The 20,883-nt window shown below is 39.7% G+C and overlaps 1 protein-coding gene across 1 annotated transcript in view; it reads left to right on the top strand.

The window, feature by feature from the left end:
- The first annotated feature begins 1,405 nt into the window (after positions 1 to 1,405).
- The window catches only part of SH3RF1 (SH3 domain containing ring finger 1), a 176,079-nt gene continuing 156,601 nt past the window's right edge, over positions 1,406 to 20,883 (top strand). The window contains exon 1 of the mRNA XM_077772603.1: positions 1,406 to 1,884. Within this exon, the coding sequence (XP_077628729.1) occupies positions 1,492 to 1,884 (393 nt within the window). The 5' untranslated portion in view covers positions 1,406 to 1,491. The remainder of the gene's footprint in view (positions 1,885 to 20,883) is intronic.

Here is a 20,883-nt window from a genome sequence, read left to right as displayed (position 1 = left end):
CGGGCCGGAGGAGGACGCGGCCGGCCCCTGCCCCGTGGCGCCTTCCTTCTTCATCCGTCGCCACTCCCAAGGCTCACCCCCTCCGGTGGCTTCAGTTCTTCAGGCGTGTTTTCCTCAGGGAAAGGCGTGTGCCCCGAAACCGTCCATCTCACTCGCTCTCGGGGACCCCCGCTTCCTGGACTCTCGGCCCTCGCAGCGCCCCCTCAGGCCGCCGCCCCCATCACGCCCNGCGGCTCCGTGTCGCGGTCTCCCGGGGGCGCAGCCCAGCACTCCCCGCTCTCCCGAAGGCTCGGTCTCTCTGGGGACTCACTCCCGCCTCATCTCTGCGGCGTCAGAGACGTTTCCCGGTGGCACTTTGTGGGGCTGACTCTCGCAACTTAAGGCTCCGAATTATTTTTAAGNCGCCCGCCGCGCCTCCCTGCGGGTCTGGGAGTACCTGCGCTGGGCGGCGTGGGAGAGGGGCGCAGCCCTGGGGCTCCCCGCTCCCCGGCTCTGTCAAGAACAGCTGTTAATGCTTCCAGCAAAATCCTGTTCCCCTCTCTCTCCCAGGCGTTCCCATTCGCATTTATTTCGGAGGTAGGGGAGAGCGGCGCAGGCACTGCTTCAAACGCTTTTTCCTGAATGGCCCCGTTTTCATGTTACGCTCGCAGTTTTCAGCCCAGCATTCCATTGTCAAATTCTTCTGGCGATAATTTTGCCAGATTTTTCTGAATGGGGTTAGAATGTTCCGTTTCAGAGTTTGTCAGGCACTGCACTGAAGGGTGCTTTTCTAGTTGAGCTGCTTTCAAGCAAATCTTTAGCCGTGTCGTTTAGAATTGTCAACCTTCGGCTCATTTTGGTTGGGCGAGATTAAACAGTTCTATTTTGAAGACCAAGGAAGAAACATACGTATCTAATATTGGGATCATTTACCACAAGTGATCACATGAGGCATGGTTTCTTAAACACGAAAGTGGCTTAAAGATCGGGAAGTCTGTTGGATTTAAAAATACTTTCAGGTAGAGGAAACTTTCAGTTGCTTCTGTTCAGCCTCTCATATGAGTTGAGGACTTTATTAAGGCAGCCAGTATCACTTCGAGAGCTGGAGAAGCTATGCTTTTTATTGCATTTCATAAATCCCGTTTTATTACAGGAATCCCGCATAGTGCTTGATAGCTGTTTCTGCACAGTGAACTCCTAGGTATCTTTAGGGATTCGTTTTGAATTGTTTAAAAAGCCCACTTTGTATTTAATTGTTGACTTTGGAGTTCAGGAACCACATTCCAAAGCAAAGCTGCACTATTCAGAGGAAGCAGTTTTGTGTACTTTTTTGGTCCTCCGCCCCTGTGTGAAAACTTTCGTCCAAGCAACAATACTAATTTTCTGTCTTCTCTCCTCTCCCTCCCCCATTACTCCAGAGCAAAGTCTGAAATGGATGTTACATGAATCCCTTTAAGGGATGCACACAACTATGAACATTTCTGAAGCCTTTTCTCAGTAAACTAGATAAAGATGGATGAATCTGCCTTGTTGGATCTTCTGGAGTGTCCTGTGTGTCTAGAGCGGCTCGACGCTTCTGCAAAGGTCTTGCCTTGCCAGCACACGTTTTGCAAACGATGTTTGCTGGGGATTGTGGGTTCCCGAAATGAACTCAGATGTCCCGAGTGCAGGACTCTGGTTGGCTCGGGCGTCGAGGAGCTTCCGAGTAACATCCTGCTGGTCAGACTTCTGGACGGCATCAAGCAGAGGCCTTGGAAACCTGGCCCTGGTGGGGGCAGTGGGACGAACTGCACAAATGCATTAAGGGCTCAGAGCAGCACTGTGGCTAATTGTAGCTCAAAAGATTTGCAGAGCTCCCAGGGCGGACAGCAGCCGCGGGTGCAAGCCTGGAGCCCCCCGGTGAGGGTGAGTAGCCTGTAGAAGCGTTTTGGTGAATCAAGGTGGTGACGACTACATTTTCTTTCTTTTTGCTTTAGCTTGATATTTCTTAAATCAGATCGTTGCTAAAGAAGCCACACTTCCTGCAACAGATAGGAAATTGTGCCTTGGGATTTTTTTCCCCCTTTTGGAATGAGTGGATATAGGTAACAGATTTTTGTTTTTTAAATTCTCTCCTGATAGTCACTATTACCTTTTAAGATAAATTTTGGGAAACAGGTAGCAACTATTCACTGAAACCTAAAACAAAGCAGCTCATTTGTGCTCATTTTAAAATGGAAACTTGGTATGATTTTGGGTCTCCTGGGTGGCTAAGTTGGTTGGGCTGCCGACTTTGGCTCAGGCCATTATCTCACGGTTCGTGGGTTTGAGCCCCCTGCATCAGGCTCTGTGCTGACAGGTAGCTCAGAGCCTGGAGCCTGTTTCATATTCTGTGTCTGCCTCTCTCTCTGAACCTCCCGTGCTCACGCTGTCTCTCTCAGAAATAAACAAAAGAAAACAAAATGTTAAAAAAAAGAAATTTGGTATGATTTTCCCTTTTTCACGTAGTTGGGGGAATCATAATTATGTGTGTATGTATACATATATATGTTATAAATATGTGTGTGGGTGGATCATAAGTAGGAAATTAAACCTTAATTTGTATGTTGCATTGGGCCATTCAAGCCATTCTTTTGGTTTTATGAATGCACAGCACAGATTTTACTGGTTGGAGGAATTCTTAACAAATTATGGCCACAGGTAGCAGAGTTTCGTTGCTGTAGCAACGAAATGTCATTTAGGACTACAGTGTAACGGAGAATCTAGCTTTATGTTGGGTTTCATAGGGAGTGAAAAGAAATGTTTCCATCAAAATGATTTTTCTTGGGGTTTTCGGTTTGAGCTGAAATAATTTTAAGTGAAGGTAAATATTTGGACAGTTACCACATTTTAAATCCCTAGAATGTAAGGTATTCTGAATAAATCTATATTATGTTATAGGTAATGGTATTCCATTAAGACATGTTTTTCTCATTTTTGTAAAAATAAAAAGTAGTTATGGGCATTAGATAATTAAAACAATTTCATTTTTGTTGGAAGAAACAATTCTGATGCTTGGCCAAACTGATAAAATATATGTTTAAAGAACAGTTAATTTGGGTAAGAATATTTTTTTTTCTCAACTATTCATGGTAGCCACTTAAAACTGATTTCTTTTACTTAGTGTTCGTGTTGGAACAGCGTATTGAGATGGCGTTAGATGGTATTAATTCACAGATGTGAATATCAGACAGCTATAACCATTCCCTCACTCTCTTCTCAAGCTCATCTTTTAAAATGATACAAAGTATATCACTAGATGTAAAATAGGAAAGTGTTTTAATTACTAGGAAACAGTTTCATTTTTAGGCTGTCAAGCTTCTTTTGATTTATATTTAATTTTTTTTTTGGAGCTAGTGAGAACTTTGGGTTAGAAGACCATGTATTGTGAACTTGGTCTGCTTATAGCACTTCTCTTAGATTTCCTTTATTTTACGGCATTTGCTGGTGCATTGATTAGTGTATATGGTCATTAATATTTTAACCTCAGAACAAGTGATCAAGTGGATTATTTCTGAGACAGCTGACCCGGGTCTGCTTAGCTTATAAGGGAGTAGATTTGCTTCTTTTGGAGAGATTTTGTTTCCTTGTTAATTCGACTGGAGAGATTGTAGCTCCTGGCTATGAATGGAAGTATTTTAGTTGTTGACACATTGCCTTACCTGTTGTGAGGAATGCACTGAATGTTTGATTACTGATAAAAAGGAACTTTAAAAAAGGGCTCCAGCATTTAACTTAACATCCTTTGAATTTTAAGTTTTCTTTCCAATATAGAGAATGACCATGTAATGGCTGTAATGTTCATTTAGTTCAATTGCGAAACTTCCCAAATTGAGCTTCACTTTTCTTAGGTAAATTGTTTTCTGATTTTGATGATGTTACTGCTGTTTTTATGGCTTCTATGGTTTCCTAATTTGCTTCATGTTTCTTCTTTAGCATGAGAAAAATTATTCACCAAGAAGCCCTGCTCAACTTGAGCTTTATAACCTGTATAAATTAGTTGAAGTCCATAAAACAGAAGATGATGTCTGTTACATTAGGGGGCAAGGAGGCATGAAAAGTAGAGGCCAAAACAAGAAACAAAATTATTCAGTAATCTGGGTTCATGGAATTATTGCAATTCTTATAAAAAGAACAGTTTTATTTTTCTAGTCTAAAATAATTTCTCATTAGCAGTTACTGGTACCTTTTGTTTTCAAGTATTCAAAAGAACCAGGGCTGCATAAATAGTCCAAATACCTGAAAGTTAAATACATCTCAGAAAATACTCCTTTTAACAAAGAACTCCATAACATACAGACATGTGGAGGTTGTAATGCACTCCTTGGGACACTTTACTGAGGTGAGTGACCATAATAAATCCCAAACAAGCCTTCTGCTCTCTTAGATGTTCTGACACAACCGAGTGGTGCATGAGCCTGTTTCCACATGTTGCACAAAGCTGAAAGTGATAACATGTGGAATGTTGCTTCAGTTTATTAGTTATGTTCTATGTTCCATTAGATTGTGACCATGTGGCTTCCTCATGTGTTCAGCTGAGGTAGATTGAGTGTTATCAGCAGATATGAACATTTCCAATGTGTGACACAGATCTTGTTCCCAGAATTTTAGTGTTTCCTGCCTAATATGAAGAAGAAAATGAAAAAGTGTTGGATTGGAGTCACCATGGGAATCTGTCAGTTCTTTAGCCCAAGTAAAGAATTCTTGTTGGTTTTAGGCCAAAGTTGAGCAGTGGAATGAGCCACAAGGAGAGGGTGACTGCAGATATCTGTTCAAATGGACTGAAAAATACCTGCAAAAGAGAATTAATACATAAATACATGTATACAGAAAATTACATATGGAAAACATGTTTAAGTAATTTCTGCAGAATTACGACATAAGAGAACAGTTAGATTTCAGCTTTCTCTGTGTGGTTCCATTCGTTCAAGATCTATTGATATCTATGCACCTTTCTGTCTAGGAATTATTACTAATGATTTCACACTGCCTCTATTTCAATGTGAATGTATTCAGTAAAAATAGATTACATAACCACTGATTTACACTAACTTACACTCACTTACTCTTTCCTTTAGCTAACAAATATTTATTGAGCACTTACTCTGTGCCAGGCACTGGTCTGGCTGCTCAGTGGAAGATGAAGATACAGATTCTGCTTAGGAACTTATGAGTATGTGTTAATCTTGTGAGAGAGACACACGTTAATAACAATAACAACGCAAGTATGGAATTAAACTTGGTGAGTGTTATGACAAAGTGAGGGGAAAGGATAGGAGAAGAATCTGTGTATAGTGTCAGGGTAAATTGTGTGTGTGTGTGTGTGTGTGTGGTCGGTCTTCAAAAGCTTCCTTGAGGAAGAGGCATTTAAGTTGAGATCTTAAGCACAAAATTATATTAATTAGTTGAGAGAGGGCTGGGCAGGTGAAGAGGAGTGGGGAAGAGTGTTCCAGTGTCTTTGATCTACATCCCACTATATGACTTCTGGGAAGAGCCAATGTAAGGTGAATGTGAACTAAACAAGGGACAGGGATAGTGACCTGAGATGAGGCCTCTAGTAATGTACAAGGCATCAAGAGCCACCACAGGCCACATGGTATAAAGGGCCAGATGATTGGTATAGGTAGTAAGTGCTCTGCATTTGAGATTAGGAAAACGAATCATTAGGACTAAGATGATCATCAGGACTTAGAACAGGAATAGGAACTTGGTGCCAAAGGACTGAGAGAGAAGAAAGATAGGGAATTTGGGGGCAGCGGGTGTAATTTCCTTCTGCAAATGTAGAGTATGCTTTCGTTTCTCCATAGCTACCTACACTCAGCTCCTTCCTCTCCCTTTCCCTATCATTGACTGTTAGGGCTGAATTGTATCCCCTCGAAATTCATAAGATGAAGTCCTATCCCCCAATATGTCAGAATGTGACTGTGTTTGGGAAATAGCAAATTTAAGGAGGTAATTAAGGTCAAATTAACATGTCCTAATAAAGACAAATATGTGTAGGTCCTAATCCATCATATGACTGTTACTCTTTTTTTTTTTAATGTTTTACGTATTTCTTTTTTTTTTAATGTTTTATTTATTTCTAGGAGAGAGAGAGAGACAGCGTGAGCAGGGGAGGGTCAGAGAGAGAGGGAGTCACAGACTGAAACAGGCTCCAGGCTCTGAGCTGGCAGTCAGCACAGAGCCCGATGCGGGGCTCGAACCCACAAACCGCGAGATCATGACCTAAGCGAAAGTCGGACGCTTAACCGACGAAGCCACCCAGGCGCCCCTGTTTTACGTATTTCTGAGAGAGAGAGAGAGAGAGACAGCATGAACAGGAGAGGGTCAGAGAGACAGGGAGACATAGAATCTGAAACAGGCTCCAGGTTCTGAGCTAGTTGTCAGTACAGAGCCTGAGCGGGGCTTGAACCCACAAACTGTGAGATCATGACATAAGCCAAAGTCGGCCGCTTAACTGACTGAGCCACCCAGGCGCCCCCCCCCCTTTTTTTTAATGTTTTTTTATTTTTGAGAGAGAGAGACAGAGACAGAATGCAAGCGGAGGAGGGACAGAGAGAGAGGGAGACACAGAATCCAAAGTAGGCTTCAGGCTCTGAGCTGACAGCACAGAGCCCAATATGGGGCTCAAGCTCATGAACCATGAGATCATGACCTGAGCTGAAGTCGGTCACTTAACCACCCAGGTGCTCCCTTTGAAAAAAATTTTTTTTAAAATGTTTACTGGTATTCTTCTTCTTCTTCTTTTTTCAAATGTTTTATTTATTTCTGAGAGAAAGACAGCATGAGCAGGGGAGGGTCAGAGAGAGAGTGAGACAGAGAATCCGAAGCAGGCTCCAGGCTCTGAGCTAGCTGCCAGCACAGAGCCCAATGCCGGGCTCGAACCCATGAACTGTGAGGTCATGACCTGAGCTGAAGTTGGACGCTCAACTGACTGAGCCACCCAGGTGCCCCTGTTTACTGGTATTATAAGAGGGGATTAGGACACAGAGGAAGACAGAGACAGGGAAAAACCATGTGAAGACACGCAAAGAAAATGGGTATCTGCAAGTTAAGTCGAGAGGCTTCCAGAAGAATCCAGCCCTGCTGACACCTTGTCTTCTAGCCTCCAGAATGAGGAAATAAGTGTCTGTTACTAAAGCCAGCCAATCTGTATTACTTTGTTATGGCAGTCCTAGCAAACTAATACGCTAACTGTGGATGTAGTCCTAAAGGTCAGCACCTTAAGTAGCCTCGGTCCACTGCCCTTTAGTCCTGGCTTCCCCAAAGACCTGCAGTGGTCCGATCCTTCTGTGCTCTTTACTCCAGAGGTGCAGTAACTTTGAGAGGTTGTTTAGTACCTTCTGCCCTTCTCAGCTGCACAGGTGTCCTGGCATAGTTTTACAAAATAGACAGGACGTTTATGTGACAATGAACCAGATACACAGAAAGTTTTAGAGTTGAGGGACGGAAGTGTCAGGAGGAGAGAACTATTGTACTTGCTTATCTCTCAGGTTCTTCTGTGAGTGGAGTCTGGAGAGGGTGCTTTTTACTGCACGTTGTGGTGTCTGAGGCATGACCCAAAGGAGAAGTGACAGAAAGAGAATTGAAGGAAGGGTAGGGGAGAAAGGCAAGACTACAATGTGGCTCTGGCTAGGGTATGGGAGCTGGTGCTTTGAATTGCCGCATTGCCATCTTTAACCTACAGTCAGTGAACAGGTACCTGTGGAGAGTGTTTTTCAGCTCTGGTCTAGGCTATGATCTGTCCTAGAACAGAGGTGGCATGAATGCACATTCCTCGTGAAAAAGAGTTTACATTATGGGGAGGTAAAACATAAGAAACAGCAAACAAGGCAGTATATAGTGAAGCATCAGACTAAGGGTTAAGAAACAAGAATAAGTCTCTATAGTGAAGTTCATGTTTTGTGGCCCCTGGATTAAGTGTCTGATCAAAGAATGGAGTGATTGTGTACTAGAGTGGACAGTCTAACACTGACACAAGAATCGATGCCTTCATGTGGTGGATTGGATGAGGAAGGCATTAGGATATTTCTGAATGGCTGAGTCAAAATAGAAAAATGTGTTTGTTTTTGCCAAACAATGTGTGTTGCAGATGCTATTGATTTATTTTATTTATCATTTCATTCTTGACTCCTGCTTCAGTCCTCATGCTTATCCTGTTCCTGACTTGACTTTATTCCTGAGTGAGGCTCAATAGCTGGGGCTCTGGTTTGGAACTGGGATAGAAGGCAGGGAGGGAGAGGGCGTCTGCGGTGCATACTGATTGGTTGGTAATTAAAAAATGAAATGCTTAATGACCTTTATTTTAAATATCACAGAAACTGTCATGTGATCATTATTATGTAAGTCTCAACAACTCTCTGAGGTTGAGTACTATTATTATTTAAAAAGTCTTTGGGGCCTCTGGGTGGCTCAGTTGGTTAAGTGTCTGACTTTGACTCAGGTCCTAAACTCATGGTTCTTGGGTTTGAGCCCTGTTTTCGGCTCTCTGCTGGCAACTCAGAGCCTGGAGCCTGCTTCAGATTCTGTGTCTCCCTTTGTCTCTGCCCCTCCCCTGCTTGTTTTCTCACTCAAAAATAAATAAAACACTTTAGAAATAAAATACTTGTCTTAAAGACAAGTCTTTAAGAAGAATCAGAATTTTGAAGTGAGTGCTGGGGTAAAACAAAAAACTCCACAATGTAGATGTATAATATTATGAAATGTGTATATTATTCTACATATCTTCATATACAGTTGTATGTGTATGCATATAGTATTTTTTTTTACATAAATGGAATTTCATGCTTTGTACATTTGATGACTTGATAGTTCATTTAATTTTTCTGGGAAACCTCTTCATATCTGAGCACATATGTCTGCCTCATTAAAAACACCGCACCTCTTTATAGAGGTTTAATATGCATGCAGAGAAGTGCCCCTATCTTAAGTGAGCAACTCATTGAATTATCATGCTTCATTCTTTGTAAATGACTAGTATTTTCTCCCTATTTTAAAAATTGAGGTAATAACATGTTCATAGTAAAAAACTTAATGGTAGAAAAGGATGTAAAGGAGACAAAGTTTCTAATGTGTCTGTTCTTAATCTCCAGGAGTGACCACTGTGAAGAGGGGGTTTTTGTGTGTGTGTGTGTGTGTTTTCTCAGAAAAAAATCAATAGAAATAGGATCACATTATATGTGCTATTCTGCAATTTGAGGTTTTCTGTTTAATGATGTATCTTTCATAGCTTTCCATATCAACATTCATTGATGTATGGTATAAGAGGGCATTATGTACTATCATTCTTATTTTATGGATGTGGAAAGATGGCTGTAAGAGGCTGAATAACTTGTTCTGGGTCTCCTAGCTTGAAAGTGATGGAGACAAGGTTCCACCTTAGGCCTGTCTGATCCCAGGAGCTTCCTTTCCTTACCCACACTACTTAAGTGACATCCATTCTTCCTGAGTCCTGGTGGTGGCTTATAACAGGGAAAGCTTTGAAGTGGAGGTTCCTGTCTCCTTACTGTCCTTGCTGTGTGTGTTGTTGTTCTAAAGGGACAGAAGAAGCTTCTTTACAGTGACAATGGACCAGGAAACCACAGCATTAGCTTGGTGCATAGGAGGAGTGTGGTTTGGAGGTCAGAGGTTGTGGCCTCCAGTTCCAACACTGCCATCAGTCAGCTGTTTGGTTCTCTGGGGTTTATTTCTTCAGCACAGGACTGCACAACCTTAGGTCCCTAAGCTCCATGCAGGGAGTCCGGGGACAAGGATTGCTGAGTTTGGTTCATCTTACATTTTTCAGAACACTTTGTAGTGTCTGGCATATAATATGCACTCAAGATGAGATTTGTTGAATGAAAGTTTTTAGTTTTCTAGGGCTGCTATAGCAAACTATGTGGCTTAGAACAAGAGAAGTTTATTTTCTCACAATTCTGGAGGCCATAGTGTGAAATCAGGGTATCGGCAGAGCCATGCGCTTTCTGAACCTTTCAGGGGAGAATCCTTCCTTGCCTCTTCCTGGCTTCCGGTAGTTCTGGCAACCCTGGTGTTACTTGGCTTGTAGATGCATCACTCCAGTCTCTGCCTCCATCTTCACATTTCTTCTCTGTGTGTCTGTGTCCAGATTTCCCCTCTTTTTATGAGGACACCAGTCTTTCGATTAGGGGCTACCATAAACAAGTATGACCTCACTTAAATTGATTAAATCAGCTAGATTCTATTTCCAAATAAGGTCACATTCACAGGTACTGGGGGTTAAAACTTGAACATATCTTTTTAGGGGATGCAGTTCAATCCATAACAGAATGAATGGATGCATGAATGAATGAATGAGTGATATGAATTCAAGTCACCTTCTATGGATTCTTAGCTGTCCATTCTCTAAAGTTTATTTATACTTAATCCCTTTCTTTGTGCTGTCTTCTTGTCATCTGTAAAAACGGGTTAACACTTTTCCTACTTACTAATAGGTTTCCTTGTGGATAAATGCAAGAATTTATGTGTAAACATTCAGAAAATTATAAAGTCACTTTAATGGATGTATTATTAGTATCGTAACTATAAAAATTATCAGTCTTCCTCACAGGGAATGTAATTCCATTTCTATTTGGGGTGATAGGAACCAAATAATTGCAAAGAAATTGAAAAGCTCACAAAATGGATTTAGAACTACGCAAAATGAGGACATGAGCTCAGTAATTTTGGCCCCTTACATGTCCCTTACCTGTGAGAAATAACCTGATGAATGTTCATTCTGTTTGCTACTGCTTGGAGTTTCTTTCCCCATTTCCCCCATTTTTATTACTATTCCCTCAGCCCTTGTTTCTCCTGTGAGTGACTGAAAGAGAGGAAGGGGTGGGGAAATTATTCTATTGTTGCTGGCTGGACACAGAAAGGGAGGACAATGAGAGAAAGCCTACTTTTGCTTTAGTCATAAGCCCTTGCTGTTCTTTCTGTCTCTGCAAAGCCCCATCTCTGCTGGTGGTTCTTTGGTTTCAGCCTCCCCACCCCTCTCCTCCTGCCCCCCAGCTCCCGTGCACCTCTGCTGGTATGGAACTTCTGTCGTTTGTTCACTCTTCTGCCTTCTAGCCACCTTACATTGTCCTTTTGTGCAACCATGGTCTGCATTTTCCAAGTGGTTCGGAGGGGGAGAATGGAAAAAATGGTGGAAAGTTAAACATAGGTACAAAAAAGGTGGGGACAGGCTGTCATTTCTGACCTTGACTTTATCATTCCAATAGTCCCTGGTTCTGTTTTGCATGCCTCCATTCCTTAACTCTCCTCTTTTGCCCCTAAGAATGCCTGCTTTTCCCCACCACAGTCAGGCACTCACTCTGTTTATTAATCCATACCCTCTCCAGTCCATTGTATTAATATTTTAAATTTTTTTAAACATTTATTTACTTTTGAGAGAGAGAGAGAGAGAGAGAATGCTAGTGGAGGAGCAGCAGAAGGAGAGGGAGACAATGAAGATTCCGAAGCAGGCTCCAGGCTCCGAGCTGTCAGCACAGAGTGCCACGCAGGCCTTGAACTTATGAACTGGGAGATCATGACCTGAGCCGAAGGCTCATGACCTGAGTCAGAGGCTTAACCAACTGAGCCACCCAAGCACTCCTCCATTGCATTAATATGATTTAATCAAACCTGAGACAAAATATGAAAAAAACCTGTTTTACTTTAAGATCAAAAAACAAATGACTTTGTAATTCACTTTCTAGCAGGATTCTTTATGAGGACCCACCATAGCAGAGCAACATAGTATGCATAGTACAGCATAGTGAGAATACTTGTGATAGAAATATTATGTATGGCAATAGAGTAGTGAGGCACTCAGATGTCAAATCATATATCAAGTCAGGCAAAGCCTCTTTTACATAGAAACAGAGTGTAGTGAGGTGTACTTGTGATAAAAATATTACACTTGGCAAGAGCTTTGCTAGTGAGGCCTGCGCACTGTGAAATCTTAGACCCCTCAACCTCCCAAAGCTTTTATCATGAAGAGTGTGTACATCTCTCCACTTTTTTTTTTTTTAATTTCAGAGTCTTTTGAAAGTAGTAATCTTAAAAAGAAAATTCTGAGCCTCAATCACCCTTGCTGTGGTCCTGCAATCCTGTGTACTATATGTGCCTGCCAATGCTTAGTCAAGAGATGGCAGCAATTGCTTCATGAACGGTGACATATGGGTAGCTGTAAACACAGCCATTTTAAAGATAAATGTGTGAGTGGGCTCTTCCGGGGTAGCAGGGAAGGGAATGGAGGTGCCATTTCAAATGGTTGACAGTAGCAGTGAAGTAGTAGACTGTTAGACTGTTTGAGTTGTGAAACATGGATAAAAGGGAGCAGGAGGAGAATGTGCAAATGAAGTTTCAAGTTACATTAAATATAGTGCAGAGAGGCAAGGACTGTCACGTTTGAACATTTTTCTCTTAGCCTGAGGAAATAAAGAAGTCTTATTTTTTGCAAGGAAATATCCTTTTGAAATGATGTATGTTTATTGTTTATAATGTTGCAATGAATAAACAGGAGTGGGTTTTCATTAACCATGAAAGTGAGTGTTCCTAAACACTCACAATGAAGAATTAACAATGAATATTTATACAGAAGTAAAGTTGAAGTTTATTACAGGGTGTTCTGTATCTAATTTTAATTTATGTAAGGGATGCCCCTCCCCCTGCCCCAAAAAGAGAGTAAGAATATCAATGTGGGATAGCAATATTCCTGGTATCTATATAAAATTTTTGGAAGTGTGTTTGAAGACTAATATTTAAAGGTTGAACATTTGATTTGTTATAAGGAGATACAATTCCTATAGAGCTAAAAACATATGTACACTCCTAATTACATAACAGCTTACCTTTTATTAAAGAATTTTAAAAGTTCTTTAATGCATAGATTAAAAATTATATGTAATGAAATTATATTTCAAACACATTTTTATTTGTTCAGTTTATTCAAAGGGATGTTTAGTTAGCAAATCTCTTAGTTTTTCTGTTGTTAAACTCATGTTTCAAGCCCACTTTTGATGAATTATTTCTAGAATTTCATATGACTCAACTTTTTTCCTCCACAGTTGAACACAGCTAAAGAGCTTAGGTCTATAGGCGAAATATTTTTTGACATTTTTTGCCTAATTATTTTCATTCAGTATTTCATTGTAGATGATGCCATGTGCTAGTATTACTACTTTCATTTTTTTCTCTCTTCATTTTTATAAACAAGTTTAGAATATTAGATGATATTAACAACCTTAGTTCGGTTGTATAAAGTCAGTGATGTTGCTGAAACTGAAGGGTTAATTGAAAGACATCATCATGTGACAGCTTGAAATGTTTACATATTCCAAGAAAATCCAACTCTGATATCAGAAAAGTATTGGGTTTCAGTGTAGGAGCATGACCATGCATGCTGTTTGGAAGTTGGGGATCATGTATATGGTGGCAAGAATGATGGAGACCTAGTTTCTAGTCCTGGCTGTATGACTGACTTTATACACTGGTGATTTCTCTTTTATAGGACATAGTTTCCTTTTGTAAAATGAGGGCTTGAATGATTATCTGAGTTCTTTTGCTTCCCTGACATTTTTGAAATAATTACACTAGCAAAGGCCACTTTGACATTGAACATGAGGAGCAAACTGAGATTGGTGTCTGCATATCATCTTGGTGCAGTGAGGTGAAATGTGCCTCTCACGGTCACCCACAGACACCAGACTCTAATATCCTCTGAGGATTCCACACTCTGCCTGACACAGGAACCTTCAGAGGAACGGTTGGATAATCTGGGAGTTTAGATGTGAGGCAGAGCAGAAAAGCAAGGGTAGTTTAGTGAGCCTGACTTGGTATCAAGCTCCAACGAGGACTAGTGTGCTTGACTGTGCCTCTTCTCCCTGGAATGATCTACCTGTATTCTGCCTGAGTATTACCTTCCTGTATGTTACACTGCCTAAAATTCTGAGAGATTGTCCACGTTTTAAAATGGTCTGCCCTTTGGAAGGGTATGGAATCATCTTAACATGTTGCTTTCCCCATTCTTACTTACTTGAGAACACCTGTTTTGATGGGCAGGCTTCTTCATGCTAAAAGGGAGCATGGAGGTAAGTGAGCTTCATTGGGGTCAGACAAGCCTGGATGAAGCGAGTGCATTAAGGAGCTTAAGTGGGGTGACCATGCAATTTATCCTCTACACTTTTGAGCTTGAAGGGATGCTTTTGATAATTTTGCAGAGTCAACAGGACTAAACTGGGTCTGTCTGGGGCAAACAAGGCCATATGGTCATCCTAGCTGAGGGCAGTGTGAGTGAGCCCAGGAAATAGAATAAAGTTTCATCCAGTATGGGGAAGATGCCAATGAATACAGAAGCTCTTTCAAACATTTTCAGGGGAAATGCAAGGGAATTGATTTCTTCCTCTGAATGCTTCTTTCTGTGGGCTTTGTGGTTTTTGCTGGAGAGAAAATGTGATGTAGGAAAGGCAGAGGATTTAGCATTAGGCAGACCTTCCTCTATTCTTTGTTATCTGTGTGGCTCTTGGGCATGTTAGTTCATTAGCCTAATTTCTTCATTTGTAAAATGGTGAAGATCTGCTTTCCAGGGTTGTGAGGATTGTATGAGATAAAGAATGTTAAATGCCTAGGACCTAGTTAGATATTCAATAAATGTTAGTACCTTCTATTTTTCTCTCTTTCCAGAAGTTAGAACTTTTAGTACTTTGTATCAGTTATATTGTAAAATAAACTCTGTGTGTGTGTGCGCGATGTGTGTCATCTGGTAATTTAACTAATCGAGTTTACAAGGTTAATGCCACAGGAGGAGATTTTGTTCTCTTTTAAACAGACAAACTTTAGGTACACCGGCTGGTCATCACTTAGTGACCGCACATGATGCTAAATATGTGGTTTAAGTCCTGGTCCTATCACTAACTGTGGTGTGATGTGCTTCTCTGGACCTCATTGGTGAGAGGAGATAGTGAACAACATGGTCCCTCATACCTCTTTCTGTTCTCTCATCGTAGAAGAGATCCAGCCAGCGGAATTCATTATATATTAGACTATCTGTGTCTGTTTTAATTGCCTGCCTTCTTCTCTTCCTTCATTGTGGATATGGGAAACTAATAATTTAAATGATTTAAAATACTGATCTTTGATTTTGTTCCTTGGTATAGTATTAAAAGGACTTGGATCTCTAAAACTTCTGTAAGGGAAACTAGATGTGCTTTGTAGTGTAGTTCTCATTTTTAAAAATTAATGTAAGGAAGGATTTTTATGCCATCAGATGGGTTGTTTAATGCCATGTTGGATAGTGAATGCATATGTGTGTTTTATTCCTTTGCGGTTGATTTTTATCATTTCCTCCTTTTCTTGCCCCACCAACCATGTAGCATCAAGATTATGTTCTTTAAATAGATATTACTGGTGAGTTTAACCATGTTTTGATTATTTTTATGTCTCCTACCTAGAGCAACTGATTGCTATTTTTTATGTGATTAGAGCCATCTCTGACTAAATAAATGCATTTACGTAACTGATAACTTTGATTAATTTTGAAATGCCCCAATAGTGAAGAGCCTCGCTGTGCTCCAACTTTCAGCAACTTTGTATATATATATTTTTATGAAGCTTCTATTTATAGTTAAAATATTCACTTCCTGAGTTTGAAGGGTAAAAAAGGACACTGAGTGAACATTTTATGAAGATGGTCATCTACTGTATTTAAGAAGTCTCTTGAAAAGGACATTTCAGAAGCCGGTTGGTAACTTATTCCGGTGCCTCGCAAGCTTCGTAGTCAGGAAGTTCTTTCTTTTGTATCAGATACAAATCCCTGTCCTTGCAACTTAATCACATTCTTCTAGTCCCATCCTAAATGGAAAAGAAGTGCTCCCTTGTACGCTCTCCTTCATAACCTTGTAGGCCACCGTGTAGCCTGACCTTCTCCCTAGTCATCTTTTATCTGGCCCAAATAACTGCATTTCCTTTACATGTTCTCTTAGGACCCATTTCCTAACATTTTAATCATTTTGGACGCTCTCCAACTTCTGCTCATCTTGCTTGGGTTCAAGTCCAGAATAGCTTTTAGCATGGTAATAAAGTTCTGAATAGATCGTCGTTCTGTGGAAGGCTGTCACGTGATCCTCCTAAGCGTGCTGCTTGTCTTTACTTCCTGATGCTGTGTGCCTTTAAAAATAACTCACTATATTGCTGATTCATACTTTGCCTAGACCCTCAGAGTCTCTTTTATATACATTTGTTATCCTTCTCTCTTCTTTGAGTGGTTAGTTTTTACTATCTTTCTAATTAAACTGCCTCTTGTTGTTTCTATAATCCTTACTGTGGCATCAGCAATTTGCAGCTATCAATGGGAACTGAAAAATGTCCATCCAAAATGCTGTCTCTTTAATAGATACTTGTAATTATATTGATGCTTGATCTTAAACACATATATAACCTGTTTATCATATTTGAGTATCCTCTGCCCCCATTTGGTATTTGATTGTTCTCTAAGTAATTGTGTTTTAGTTTTGCCTCCTACACCAAGTTATGAGTAACTTAGCAGAAACTCTTATGTTGTATATGTCATTTCTGTTCTTTACTGTTGAAAAGTAGATGTTCAGTTCAATAAGTACATGTTGATGGGAATGATAGATTCTTCGCATTCCAGAATCCCAAAGTTCATTTGAACATATTCACATCTTCCTAAGAGAGAGTGCCTAACCACATGTGTATTTTTGGTGCACTTAATCATCCTCATTTCTCCATTATTTAAGGCCACAATGAAAGTGTTACCCAAATGCTGGGTAAATCCTCATGAAACTTGGCTGTAATTTGATCCTGAATAACAGTTCATTTGAGGGTGGGCCTTGAAACATTTGTGTTGCATCCACTATGGTGGTCTAGAAATCATGTTTTCCTAGTTTATTAGAAAGAATGTTCTACCGAATTGAATCAAAAGCCTTACAAAAGTTAAAATATGTGATCTGTTATCTCCTTTCCTCTAGGCACATTATCGTTCTGACAAAGAGGAAAATGAAATGGATCTAATAGGAATTAGCTATCCAACAGTCATATTGATCTTTACCAAACATTTTGTGATTTATACACTTGCATATCTACTTTAGGAAAGCAAATATTACATGTAATAAAGGCCTCTGTTTTGATGCAGATTATCTGTATACAGGTAATTCCTGCGGGATAGGTAATCCTGTGGATGATAGGAAGCACAGGTAATGATGTGGTTTGCAGTAGCACCTCCACATTCTAATTCCCATAAGAGGCAACATGCACATTCAAAATAAAATTAAAATTCTCGAGAATGAAGTGGAGAGGGAGGAAAAAAAGGGCAGTTAGAAGAATAAATTAGCCTCAAGGGACTCTTTTCAGTTTCTGAATTATAAGCCAGCCAGTTATGATATGGAACATGACAAGAACTGCAGGCGGTCTAGTTCAGATACCTGCAAGCCTGATTTTCTGTGATTGTTATGTATCAAATATTTAACCGTGATGCATGGAAATACCTCCAGTTATTATTACTTTTCTCAGGAGACTAAGCTATGTGATACCTACAAATAAGTAACACTAGATCCACCTAACATTTCATTATAGACGAAAGAGAATGGTATATCTTGAGGAACAGCACGTTAGGAAGGCTTGGTAACTTTAGAAATGTGTCACGCTGTGGTTTTTAGGTATGTAATGAATGAAGAGCTTTGTGTAGAAGGGGTAAGAATGCTATGTGAATACTTATTATGTAAATTTGCATGTATTGTTGGGTTTATGTAAGTTTCTTCTTTGTGATCCCAGCTTTCTTTATTTCCCCAGACTGAGAGGCAAGTTTATTTTTCACATTAACCTGATATGTAAATTTGTCAGCCCCTGCTGGTGGCTTTTTTCTCCTTCCAATTTGGTGGTGTCAGGTCAGTATCTGGGCAAGGGGTACCCATCATTAGCAATTAGCTAGTGTCTTGTCTAAGTACAGCATTGCTGTAAGCCACCTGGGCCTTCTGCAACTGTTTTTCTTTTTTTTTTCTTTTTTTTGGACCAGTTTAGGATTTATTTAACATGCAGCTAGTTTAGGACTTATGTAACATGCCTCTTGCTTAGTGGTATATGTTGAAATTAAGAATGTATGAAAATAGAGATTGTGTTTAGCACATGCATGTATCAGTCACTCAGTACACATTTCTGTGTCTGGAATGAGGGGTCACAATTTCTTGGTACTCTTACTAGACATACTAGGATATTAAGCCAAAGAATAGAATAGGTGGGTTAAAGATAGAGGCCAAACTGTTTCAGTCTGTGACTCCCTCTCTCTCTGACCCTCCCCTGCTCACGCTGTCTCTCTCTCTCTCGCCTAGAAATTAAAAAAAAAAAAAGAAAAAAAAAGAGACCAAAATTGATTTATAGTTTGATACTTAATATCAGTGATCCTAGTCAGTTTAGTGTCATTTGACAAGTATACAGAGTTGCTGATTTTTAGCAGCCATGTACTGGATGATACAGTCTCCACAGGTGGGGAGTAATTAGATCACAACAATGTATCTTTAGCTTTAGGATGAAAATAGTAGCAATTTTAGTCTGACAGCAAAATCACTTTTAAATGGTCATGATAACATTTTAGGAGCTGATCATATGGAATAATGTACATCTGATTCAAGGAAATAAATTCTTCATCACCTGACCTTGAGGGAAAATATGTAGCAAGATGTTTTGTGATTTTGAGTAAACTAATGAATTTGAGGCAACTAATATTTTAGTAACTGTTCTGTTTGTTGCATCTAGGTTAGTGATGAATGAATTCATTCTGTTGTCAGATAACTTTCTCTGCATGGATATTGTTGGAAAAAGTAAGCTATAATAAATTTCATAAGCTGGAAAACGTAATATGCCTTAAAATGTGAAAAATGCTTCTTTTTATATACTGAAACATTGGGTTAATTGTCTTTATTTTCCACATCTGACCAAGTTCTTGAGTCTCTGGACTAGCATACCAGAGTCCTTATTTCTGTAGATATGCAATTTATTATTTACAATCTTCACCTGATAAATACACTTATTTGCCACAAACACATAGGATCAAAGGTAATCTGAACAGTATACAGGTTTGATTAATGAATACGCTAAGCTTTTCCTTAAGGTTTGGACAAAGAATGGTATCACAAACAGTTTTGTTAATAAAATAAATAGGGGTTAAAGATGGGAACTGTTTCTAGTAGACTGTGCAGCCCTAAATCATTCAAAAGTAATGAAGCAGTTTTCTGAAACAGATTGTGTTTCCTTACGAAGGAAGCCACCTTTGTTCCATGTCACTGATGCATTCTTTATAGGTGAGGTCACTCTGCATTGCTGATATCTTTTTCCTTTCATAAAAGGGAGATGTGGACCGCTCCCAGTGCATTCCATTTCTCACAGTCCATAAAATAAGGCTTAAATGTACCTGTCCATTAAAAGCTTTTGAAGGACGAAAGCCAACCTCATAGGCTTTGTGAACCATGAATTGACAATAAAAGACAGTATGCTTCTGTTTTTCAAATAGCCTGTTTAAGGACAAAAGAACTATTCACTCCTACATGACTTTCATGTAGTTATAATAAAAGGTAGGAGGATGGTCATCTTGTTTTGTGCATAATTTTAAGGCTGCTTGACTGAGATTATTTGAAACAATAGTTTTCATTTATTCAAACTAATAGTCACGGAGAGGGATGTGTAGTATAAAATACGTTAACGTCTTTATGTATATTTAGAATTAAAGAAATAACTCCTCAACCCCCACGAAATCTAACAGGTTAAAGCATGTACAGAGTATGAGATTAAGCTTTAACTATTGAAATAGTCTCCTAACTAATCTTCCGCTTCTACTTGTATCTCTTCGAGTCTTGCATCTCAGTTAGTGTGATGTGACACTCTCTTGCTCAAACCTATATAATGGTCCATTAGACTGAAACAGTATAACTGAGCCTTATCTTTTCCTCCACTTAATCTTTTAAGCTTATGTATTTTACTTCAACCATACAAGTTTTCTTTTCATCAAACCACCAAGACCTGGGGCCATTTGTACCTGCTCTTGTGGAGGCTGGAAGGAAGGTCTGCTTTTACCCAGAATTCAACATGGCTGGCTTCTTTATTTTAGTTTGATTTCTTCTCAAGTGTCCCTTCCTTGGGAGGGTCTTCTCTGACCACCATATCCAATCTTCTAGTCTGACAGGTTTATTTTTCCTTGTAGCACTTGTGCCATGTATGTCCATTTAACGTTAAATATTTGTTTGCTTTATTCCTTCCCCCTACTGCCCAGTAGACAGGAATCTCTATGAGGGACAGGTCTTTCCCTAAATTTATCCCTGTCAGTATACCCAGCAGCTAGAACACTACCTAGTACAAAGTAGGCCCTCAGTAAGAATTTGTTTAATTAACAAATCAGTGAATGAGTTACTTAATGTGTGTTGGTCTTAGTAACTCTGCAAACCTCATGTTGAAGAAATATGGCAAATGGGAAAATGATTGTCAATCTTTCAGATGTTTAAGTCAGAACTAAAAGTTTTTATAGATGAGTGTATTAAAGTGTCATATTTCTTATTTGGCCATTTGTTTTGTATTGTTTTGTTTTATGAATATAAATGTGGAATGATTTAAAAAATAATCTTGCTATAAGCAGTTTTTTCCCATTGCAAGAGATGAGCAACATGATTTCAAATTACAGCAGTATCTCTGTGTTTTGCTTTTGGAAATGAATACGCACCCTTTATAACTGACAGTGTCAGTGTACTTGAGCACTTATACTTTTAAAGCTACCCAGAACACCAGATAATCAGAGCATGGAAAGGAGCCCTGTCTTTTTCATATATTTCTGCAAACTCCTATGCTTAACCTATTCATTGGAAGAGAAATGACATTGTTTTCTGTACCTAAAACTGTTTAAGG

Source organism: Crocuta crocuta, unplaced genomic scaffold (genome assembly GCF_008692635.1).
Source record: "Crocuta crocuta isolate KB4526 unplaced genomic scaffold, BGI_CrCroc_1.0 scaffold429, whole genome shotgun sequence".
In the NCBI taxonomy this organism is placed as follows: Eukaryota; Metazoa; Chordata; class Mammalia; order Carnivora; family Hyaenidae; genus Crocuta; species Crocuta crocuta.
This window is presented reverse-complemented; position numbering and strand designations above follow the sequence as displayed.